Source organism: Hoplias malabaricus, chromosome 13, assembly GCF_029633855.1.
Source record: "Hoplias malabaricus isolate fHopMal1 chromosome 13, fHopMal1.hap1, whole genome shotgun sequence".
In the NCBI taxonomy this organism is placed as follows: Eukaryota; Metazoa; Chordata; class Actinopteri; order Characiformes; family Erythrinidae; genus Hoplias; species Hoplias malabaricus.
The window spans coordinates 22713452-22724189 of record NC_089812.1 but is presented as its reverse complement, the minus strand read 5'-3'; the positions used below and the strand labels follow the sequence as shown (position 1 = coordinate 22724189).

Below are 10738 nucleotides of genomic sequence, written 5' to 3'. Positions count from 1 at the left end.
TGGTACCCTTATCTCCCCAAGGACTCAGTATATCATAGGAGCCCAATTAAAAACTATCCTTGTCTTCTAAGGAAGTCGTATTTCACACTGTACCAGACAATCTCATGCTACACCATTTTTTCTACAGAGTTCAGGCCTGAGTTCTAAACTCAAGTATCCCTTTGACCATTTTAATATTTTTTGCCATAAAATTCATTTGTTTAAAATAATTCTCATGTCTCTATATTATTACAGTTTATTACAGTCACGTGTTTCTATATTCTTACCTCTGGGGAAATGTCCCATACCTGATCTATGAATAAGTGGATTCATATATTTTTCATATGCTCACTTTTTTCCTAATTCTCCATCACTGTTTTCCCGCGAAATGTTTCAATAAAAGTGCCTGAATTTCTTCTTAATTCTAACTACAATACTGGATAGCTGAATTTTTCAGGATATTTACACAGCGTTTATTTGATTACCTGCAATGTTTTTGTCCACTGCTACATTTTCTTTGTCAATGTTTATGTAAAATCTACTTCATGAAAATGGTGTCTTCATTTTTGTAGTAACCTTCATCTTTCATTCTTTGGTCCATTTCTTCCAAACGTGTTTTTGGCACCTGCAGAAGAAGTGTGTGTGTCTGACATTGGGCGGGGGGTGTGAATAATTGTAAATTGCAAAATGTTTGGAAACTGAAAACATTAAACATATTATTCATTACGTCAGCAGTAAAGGGTAAAAATTAATTATGAATTCAGAAATGTCAATAATAACAATGTCTGGGATCCATCTTTACATCCGTCTGATGATATTTCTGTTTTTTATTTCTGTAGCAGGTTGCTCAGAGTCAAAATAAATACAACTAAGAACCACACAACACCATTAACATCAAGCATTAACATGGACGCAGTGAACGGAGTAAATGAAATACTTTTTTATTTATAATATTTCTTGAATAATTTATTACAAAGTGCACATTTTTATTTGGATTTTTTTTTTCAAATATTGGACATTTAAAAGAAAGGAAATAAAATATTTGTATTTAATGTTTAAAAGTTAAATAATAATAATAATATCAAGAGCTTTTGAGGAAAGTCATTTCTGAAAAAAGTAAGGGCCCATGACTCCCGGGGAAGAGAATGTATATTTGTGCTTATCTGTCTCCTGTTAAGACGAACAGTTCACAGTCTAAAGTTCCAAAGCTCTGGGTGCTCAGCTCCAATTCATTGTGTAGGTCGAAGACTGTTCCAGGATCCAATGGGACGTACTCGCCATCAAAGCTGACCCATGCAGTAAATCCAATCTGTAGTATATACAACAGTAGTACAGTGTAGAAGTACTGCTCGTCTACTATCAATACATTCTTCACGTTCAGAAATTATACTCCACATCTCAGAACAATAACATTTTCCCCTCAAAACACATGTTTATGAACACATCTGCAAATTGTTCAAAATGTTCAAATGAGCCCTATATGAAATTCACATAGACTTTTTCTTGGTTAAAATCGAAAAATATAAGTTCAACGTTAAACTGATTACTCTGTTTGTTAGTTAGTTAAACAAAACTGCTTCAGCCTATGGAACCCAGGGTGGGCGGAGGGTAAATATAATTTGAGTGAACGATTTACAGTTTGTTGGCACATTTAAATAAATTTGAGGGAACTATTTACAAATAAGTGCCCGTCTTTTAATTATTTCAATGGAACAATGTACAATTCGTGTTCATGTTTTATTTAATTTGAGCAAACACATTTGCTATTCTGTTAATCCATTCACTGGCCTTTTGTGCATGCCCTGGTACAAATGACTGCAGTCACTGCACATTAATTAAAATGACCTCTTATTGAATTTATCTGGTAGTAAATTACATCCATTATCATTGACCCATGTAGATATAAAAATCAATATATTTGGACTGGATTGAATTTCTGAGCCCTCCTTTCATCACATTTCCCATAATTTTCCTGATTATACTTTAGGGTCACGGTGGGTCCGGAGCCTACCTGGAATCACTGGGCGCAAGGCCACCCTGGAGGGGGAGCGAGTCCTTCACAGGGCAACATACACTCACACATTCACTCACACACACACACCTACAGTCACTTTTGAGTCACCAATCCACCTACCAACGTGTGTTTTTTAAACCGTGGGAGGAAACCGACACAGTGTGGACACAGGGAGAACACACAAACTCCTCACAGACAGTCACCCGGAGCGGGACTCAAACCCACAATCTCCAGGACCCTGGAGCTGTGACAGAGACACTACCTGCTACGTAAATGATGTAAATTAAGTAAATTATGATAATAATATTATATTGTATTATTATATATTATAGGATATATTATATATTATTATATTATAATTATTAAGTGATGATAGAAGAAGAATATATTATAAATTCAGAAAAGTCTGTACTTACGATGTCTGGGATCCATCTTTACATCCATCTGATGAACTTCTTGTTTTTTGCTTCTCTTTATGAAGTAAATGATGATTAGCACTAATATGAGGAACAGTCCTTCTGACACTCCTGAGGCGATGATGGGAACAGGGGATGCTGCAGGAGAAATCACCATCAAAACTTTCCCCACTTCAAATTTCTATCTTCACATTTAGGAGCATAACGAACAAATATTAGTACTTTATTAGACTTTACCTTTCACTGTGACGCTCAGTAATGGAGTGGAACTGGAGGTAAAGGTGCGTGTAGACACGGCTACTTCATAAACACAGCTGTAGTTTCTTTGGTGGGTGAAATCTGCCTCAGGAAAGAAGAAGGAGGCTGAGTGATTCACAGCTGACTGTGTTCTGGTGATGCTGGATCCACTGAACTCCAAGTGGAAGGATCCCCCTGGATACTGTGGCTCTGTGAAGCAGATGATGGAGAAGCTGTGTCCCCTGGTCACCTCTGAGCTTTGAAGCCACCAGTGGGAGTCTCCATCAGGAGAAGAACTGAAGGAGATGTTGGGCTGCAGCAGGTTCGCTGAAAAACAAGAGGGACTTGAATATGAAACAGCAAATGATGACTCAGATTTGACAGCAACTACAAACAAGACCCATCTTACCCACAACAGAGAAACGGACAGAGCTGCTCTGAGGAGAGCTGAAATCTTGACTGGAGACTCTGGTCTGGTACTGGCAGTAGTAAGACCCCTCATGAACAAAGTCCACTTTTGTTAAACTGAAGGTGACTGAGGTCCCACTCTTGGTTTCTCTAAACGACCCAGAGCTCTTTATCAGAGAGAAGGATCCACCTGTGAACTGGGTTTCTACAGAGCAGCTGATATCAACCTTCTCTCCCCATGTGACCTCTCTTGAGGAATGGAGAGAGATGTGTGGAGTGGGTAGAGTTACTGGAAAAGGAACAGGTTTCACCATGAGATTTAACAAAACACTTGTCAAAATGTGTCTAAATGTGACTGATTTAAATGAATAGAATTACATTTTAAAAGTGCACTCTGGTGTTCCTTTTGGAGTACGACTAGATCAAGTGTGGTACATTTCCTTTCATGCTGTAACTGCCTACCTGGACAGTTTATAATTTATTTTATTTTTTGGTTAATTCCCCTTAAAGACATTAAGAACTGAGGCGGAACTATATGTCGGCAAGGGTCTCCAGGGGGGACACATTATATGCACGGATAACACCAGTAGCAGAATGTTTGTCTTATTTTAACCTTGAAAATTACATAAGTGTTAAATAAGGTTAAAATAAGTGTTTTCACGTGTCAAGGAACATTCTAGATCAAGCCATATACTCCCTTTGTTATTTAATGCAGCCAATGACGTTTGTGTTGTGTTTAAATGTTATTTTGTGTTTAAGTGAAGTTGAAATTTTGCATTGCTGCTAATGTTGCTAGTATGCATTTAGCTATAAGTTTATGTGTAAGCTAAGGATTAAATTCATGTGGTTTTAATGAAGTTAAAAGTCAACATTGACACTAAGAACTAATTCATAATGAATAAATAGCAGTGATATTTTACAAGGCAAGAAACATTTCATTGTACAAGTTTAAACTTATGTCATATTCTAAAATTAAGGACTACTTTATATTGGAGTTACTTGTGTATAATTGTATATTTGTTTGTGCAATTTTATATTACAGTTCTTACGTTTAGGAATAAACCTAATCAGTACAATTGTCACGCCTTCGTCCTGTCATGTCTGTTGTCCCCGACCATGTGCTTTTTTTTTGTTTATGTCCTTGTCTCCGCCTCCTCGTCCGTGTCATCTGTTAACCAGTCCTCCTCGTTATCTGTCACAGGTGCGTCTCGTCAGTGTCTTGTATTTAAGTCCCCTTCCTGCACTTCCTGTTTGTTGGTCATTGTTCCCTGTATCATGTCAAGTCTGTCGTGTTCTCTCGTTCTTTGTCAAGTTTATCGAGTTATTTAGTCTCTCCGTTATTAGTCTCCACGTTGTCGCTGTATTTCCTCTGTCGTTTCGTTCTTTAGTCTGTCTGTCCCGTTAGTCCTGTTTAACTCCCCGTGTCCCGTTTATCCTGCCTGGATCCCCGTTTCTTGTCTTTTGTTAATAGTCTCTTTGTTTTGTTATTATTTGTTATTAAAGGTTATCTGTGTTTTAGCAAATGCGTCCGCTCCGTCAGTCCGCCCCGCGTTCCTGACAGAATGACCAACCGCCAGGACACAGCTAGCACAGACAGTTACCTTCGGAGGTTAGGAGAAGTCCAAGCGTCCATAATTCGTGCAATGGTAGCCTCTAGGACTTCAGAGGAGCCGAATTATGGACAGAAGGACTGCTACAGCGGGAGTTGCCGGCTCCAGCTCCTGCCTGGCGCTATTCCGATTCCTAAACCGGAGGAGTCGACTCGTGAATCGAGTAGTTGCGCCAGCGGGAGTCGAAAGAGCCGGTGGAAGAAGCGTGCTGGAGTTCCCCCCTCGACGGTAGATTACCCCCTCAGTTCCGGGGAAATTTTTGGGGGGGCGTTAAGGGTAGGGGCTGTTAGCCTCACCTCCGTAGCTCTGAGGTCTGAGGCTAACAGGGGCGCACCTCGAGGGGATCTAATGGGTGCGCCTGTGAAACCCCCTAAACCCTTTACAGCTCCAGCGCGAGCCCGGCGAGCAGCACGAACTCCTGTCCTCGAGAGCGCGGCGCCTCCAGCTGCGCCTATCTTCGTGAGCGCGGCGCGCGCCCCTCCTGTCTTTGTGAGCGCGACGCGTGCCTCTCCAGTCTCCGTGGACGACGTCGCAGATTCCTCTGCCTCCGTGGACGTCGTCGCACTGTCTCCAGTCCCCGTGGACGACGTCGCAGATTCCTCTGCCTCCGTGGACGTCGTCGCACTGTCTCCTGTCTCCGTGGACGACGTCGCAGATTCCTCTGCCTCCGTAGACGTCGTCACAGTATCTCCAGTCCCCGTGGACGACGTCACAGATTCCTCTGCCTCCGTGGACGTCGTCGCACGTTCTTCAGTCTCCTTGGACGTCGTCGCAGGGTCCCCTGCCTCCGTGGACGACGTCGCAGGGTCCCCTGCCTCCGTGGACGACGTCGCAGGTTCCCCTGCCTCCGTGGACGTCGCTGCAGGGCTTCCTGTCTCGGTAATGGCGGCACCCGCCGCTCCTGTCTCGGTAATGGCGACACCTGCCGCTCCTGTCTCGGTATTGGCGGCACCCGCCGCTCCAGTCTCCGTGATGGCGGCACCCGCCGCTCCTGTCCCCGTGACTACGGCGGCACCCGCCGTTCCTGTCCCCGTGACTACGGCGGCACCCGCCGCTCCTGTCCCCGTGACTGTGGCTACGGCCGCTCCTGTCCCCGTGACTGTGGCTACGGCCGCTCCTGTCCCCGTGACTGTGGCTACGGCCGCTCCTGTCCATGTCCGTAGGTCGGCTCGAAGGACTTCAGGGCCGATCCCCAGAACTGTGCCCAGGCTGGTTCCTCAGACTGCCCCACAGACATTAGCCAGTCCTGGGCACCCCCCTGTTATATTGGTTCCCTTGTCTGTCCCTGTCTTGGTTCCTGTCTCTGTCCTTGTCCCAGTACCCGTGTCAGCCTTTGTCTCTGTCCCTGTACCTGTTACTGTATTCATGTCTGTCCCCGTAAACGTCTTGGTCCCTGTTCCCCTGTCAAGTCCAGTCCAGTCCACTGTCAGTCCTGTCCAGTCCCCGTTTCAACCCTCTGTCTTGTCTCATGTCCAGTCCCCTGTTAGTCCTGTCCAGTCCCCGTTTCAACCCTCTGTCTTGTCTCATGTCCAGTCCCCTGTCAGCCCTGTCCAGTCTCTGTTTCAACCCCCTGTCTTGTCTCATGTTCAGTCCCCTGTTAGTCAGGTCCAGTCTCCGTATCTGTCCAACGTCCAGTCACCCGTCTTGTCTCCAGTCCAGTCTCTGTCTCAAACCCCTGTCCCGTCTCCTGTCCAGTCCCCGTTCCAACCCTCTGTCCTGTCTCATGTCCAGTCCCCTGTTAGTCATGTCCAGTCTCCGTATCCGTCTAGTGTCATGTCACCTGTCCTGTCTTCTGTCCAGTCACATACCCCTGTCCAGTCTAATGTTCCTATCCTGTCCAGTGTCTTGTCCCCTGTCTCGTCACCAGTCTCTGCTCCCGTCTATTCCCAGCACCCAGTCCTGTCATCAGTCCCGTCTCCATTCCAGTCCCCTGTTCTGTCACCTGTCCATGTCCAGTCTTCTGTCCCCAAACGTGTCCAGTCTCCGTATCCGTCCCACGTTCAGTCCCCTGTCTTGTCTCCAGTCCAGTCTCCCGTCAATTCCCATGTGTCCACTCCTGTCCTGTCCAGTCCGTTCTCGTCTCTTGTGGCCCCCCTTTGTCAGTCTCCTGTCATGTCCCATGTCCAGTCTCGTATATTCGGTCCTGTCGTGTCCCCAGCTCCTGTGTCTGTTCCCGTCCTCTCCTGAGTCCTGTCTCCCTTGGTTCCTTGTCTTGTCTTAGTCTGTCTTGTTTTCCGTGCCCTCTCCTGTGCCAGCTCCTGGGGGGTTTAGGAGTACGCGCCCGGGAGTTGCGCGTTCTTGGGGGGGGCATCTGTCACGCCTTCGTCCTGTCATGTCTGTTGTCCCCGGCCATGTGCTTTTAGCACATGGCTATGTTTTGTTTATGTCCTTGTCTCCGCCTCCTCGTCCGTGTCATCTGTTAACCAGTCCTCCTCGTTATCTGTCACAGGTGCGTCTCGTCAGTGTCTTGTATTTAAGTCCCCTTCCTGCACTTCCTGTTTGTTGGTCATTGTTCCCTGTATCATGTCAAGTCTGTCGTGTTCTCTCGTTCTTTGTCAAGTTTATCGAGTTATTTAGTCTCTCCGTTATTAGTCTCCACGTTGTCGCTGTATTTCCTCTGTCGTTTCGTTCTTTAGTCTGTCTGTCCCGTTAGTCCTGTTTAACTCCCCGTGTCCCGTTTATCCTGCCTGGATCCCCGTTTCTTGTCTTTTGTTAATAGTCTCTTTGTTTTGTTATTATTTGTTATTAAAGGTTATCTGTGTTTTAGCAAATGCGTCCGCTCCGTCAGTCCGCCCCGCGTTCCTGACAGAATGACCAACCGCCAGGACACAGCTAGCACAGACAGTTACCTTCGGAGGTTAGGAGAAGTCCAAGCGTCCATAATTCGTGCAATGGTAGCCTCTAGGACTTCAGAGGAGCCGAATTATGGACAGAAGGACTGCTACAGCGGGAGTTGCCGGCTCCAGCTCCTGCCTGGCGCTATTCCGATTCCTAAACCGGAGGAGTCGACTCGTGAATCGAGTAGTTGCGCCAGCGGGAGTCGAAAGAGCCGGTGGAAGAAGCGTGCTGGAGTTCCCCCCTCGACGGTAGATTACCCCCTCAGTTCCGGGGAAATTTTTGGGGGGGCGTTAAGGGTAGGGGCTGTTAGCCTCACCTCCGTAGCTCTGAGGTCTGAGGCTAACAGGGGCGCACCTCGAGGGGATCTAATGGGTGCGCCTGTGAAACCCCCTAAACCCTTTACAGCTCCAGCGCGAGCCCGGCGAGCAGCACGAACTCCTGTCCTCGAGAGCGCGGCGCCTCCAGCTGCGCCTATCTTCGTGAGCGCGGCGCGCGCCCCTCCTGTCTTTGTGAGCGCGACGCGTGCCTCTCCAGTCTCCGTGGACGACGTCGCAGATTCCTCTGCCTCCGTGGACGTCGTCGCACTGTCTCCAGTCCCCGTGGACGACGTCGCAGATTCCTCTGCCTCCGTGGACGTCGTCGCACTGTCTCCTGTCTCCGTGGACGACGTCGCAGATTCCTCTGCCTCCGTAGACGTCGTCACAGTATCTCCAGTCCCCGTGGACGACGTCACAGATTCCTCTGCCTCCGTGGACGTCGTCGCACGTTCTTCAGTCTCCTTGGACATCGTCGCAGGGTCCCCTGCCTCCGTGGACGACGTCGCAGGGTCCCCTGCCTCCGTGGACGACGTTGCAGGTTCCCCTGCCTCCGTGGACGTCGCTGCAGGGCTTCCTGTCTCGGTAATGGCGGCACCCGCCGCTCCTGTCTCGGTAATGGCGACACCTGCCGCTCCTGTCTCGGTATTGGCGGCACCCGCCGCTCCAGTCTCCGTGATGGCGGCACCCGCCGCTCCTGTCCCCGTGACTACGGCGGCACCCGCCGTTCCTGTCCCCGTGACTACGGCGGCACCCGCCGCTCCTGTCCCCGTGACTGTGGCTACGGCCGCTCCTGTCCCCGTGACTGTGGCTACGGCCGCTCCTGTCCCCGTGACTGTGGCTACGGCCGCTCCTGTCCATGTCCGTAGGTCGGCTCGAAGGACTTCAGGGCCGATCCCCAGAACTGTGCCCAGGCTGGTTCCTCAGACTGCCCCACAGACATTAGCCAGTCCTGGGCACCCCCCTGTTATATTGGTTCCCTTGTCTGTCCCTGTCTTGGTTCCTGTCTCTGTCCTTGTCCCAGTACCCGTGTCAGCCTTTGTCTCTGTCCCTGTACCTGTTACTGTATTCATGTCTGTCCCCGTAAACGTCTTGGTCCCTGTTCCCCTGTCAAGTCCAGTCCAGTCCACTGTCAGTCCTGTCCAGTCCCCGTTTCAACCCTCTGTCTTGTCTCATGTCCAGTCCCCTGTTAGTCCTGTCCAGTCCCCGTTTCAACCCTCTGTCTTGTCTCATGTCCAGTCCCCTGTCAGCCCTGTCCAGTCTCTGTTTCAACCCCCTGTCTTGTCTCATGTTCAGTCCCCTGTTAGTCAGGTCCAGTCTCCGTATCTGTCCAACGTCCAGTCACCCGTCTTGTCTCCAGTCCAGTCTCTGTCTCAAACCCCTGTCCCGTCTCCTGTCCAGTCCCCGTTCCAACCCTCTGTCCTGTCTCATGTCCAGTCCCCTGTTAGTCATGTCCAGTCTCCGTATCCGTCTAGTGTCATGTCACCTGTCCTGTCTTCTGTCCAGTCACATACCCCTGTCCAGTCTAATGTTCCTATCCTGTCCAGTGTCTTGTCCCCTGTCTCGTCACCAGTCTCTGCTCCCGTCTATTCCCAGCACCCAGTCCTGTCATCAGTCCCGTCTCCATTCCAGTCCCCTGTTCTGTCACCTGTCCATGTCCAGTCTTCTGTCCCCAAACGTGTCCAGTCTCCGTATCCGTCCCACGTTCAGTCCCCTGTCTTGTCTCCAGTCCAGTCTCCCGTCAATTCCCATGTGTCCACTCCTGTCCTGTCCAGTCCGTTCTCGTCTCTTGTGGCCCCCCTTTGTCAGTCTCCTGTCATGTCCCATGTCCAGTCTCGTATATTCGGTCCTGTCGTGTCCCCAGCTCCTGTGTCTGTTCCCGTCCTCTCCTGAGTCCTGTCTCCCTTGGTTCCTTGTCTTGTCTTAGTCTGTCTTGTTTTCCGTGCCCTCTCCTGTGCCAGCTCCTGGGGGGTTTAGGAGTACGCGCCCGGGAGTTGCGCGTTCTTGGGGGGGGCATCTGTCACGCCTTCGTCCTGTCATGTCTGTTGTCCCCGGCCATGTGCTTTTAGCACATGGCTATGTTTTGTTTATGTCCTTGTCTCCGCCTCCTCGTCCGTGTCATCTGTTAACCAGTCCTCCTCGTTATCTGTCACAGGTGCGTCTCGTCAGTGTCTTGTATTTAAGTCCCCTTCCTGCACTTCCTGTTTGTTGGTCATTGTTCCCTGTATCATGTCAAGTCTGTCGTGTTCTCTCGTTCTTTGTCAAGTTTATCGAGTTATTTAGTCTCTCCGTTATTAGTCTCCACGTTGTCACTGTATTTCCTCTGTCATTTCGTTCTTTAGTCTGTCTGTCCCGTTAGTCCTGTTTAACTCCCCGTGTCCCGTTTATCCTGCCTGGATCCCCGTTTCTTGTCTTTTGTTAATAGTCTCTTTGTTTTGTTATTATTTGTTATTAAAGGTTATCTGTGTTTTAGCAAATGCGTCCGCTCCGTCAGTCCGCCCCGCGTTCCTGACAACAATAAGGAAATCTGTGCTGTCATCATTATATCAGAGGGAGTAACAGTAAGAACTCAGTGCTACAGAAAACAGCACCAAAGAGCAGTGATTTACAGTATCCAAAGGAGATGTCTGAGAGGGATAGAGAATGTGCAGATGTGAATACGCAGGCGAGCTGCATGGTCAAAAAGCCACAACCAAGCGAACCAGATGAGTCACAGCCTTACGCAAACATGCATTCACTAGTGACTGAGAGTACAAGAGGTTATGACTTCATTCCTCTACAAGAGCCACAAAGAGATCAAAGAGTCCGCAAGATGACAGAGAAAGGTCAAGAACTGCACGACGCGCGAGTAAGAAGTATTGAACGTCGTTTCAGTGTGTGCTATAAGAAGTGGAAGTCACAAAGAAAGCCAACCAAACGCTA

General features: G+C 48.6%; 1 protein-coding gene across 1 annotated transcript in view; it reads right to left on the bottom strand.

Moving 5' to 3' along the window:
- The window catches only part of LOC136664723 (uncharacterized), a 42044-nt gene that overhangs the window by 19167 nt on the left and 12139 nt on the right, over positions 1-10738 (bottom strand). Inside the window, exons 5-7 of the mRNA XM_066642084.1 lie at positions 3056-3343; positions 2647-2973; positions 2410-2547 (exon numbers count right to left, since the gene is read on the bottom strand). Coding sequence (XP_066498181.1) covers positions 2410-2547; positions 2647-2973; positions 3056-3343 — 753 coding nt within the window. The remainder of the gene's footprint in view (positions 1-2409; positions 2548-2646; positions 2974-3055; positions 3344-10738) is intronic.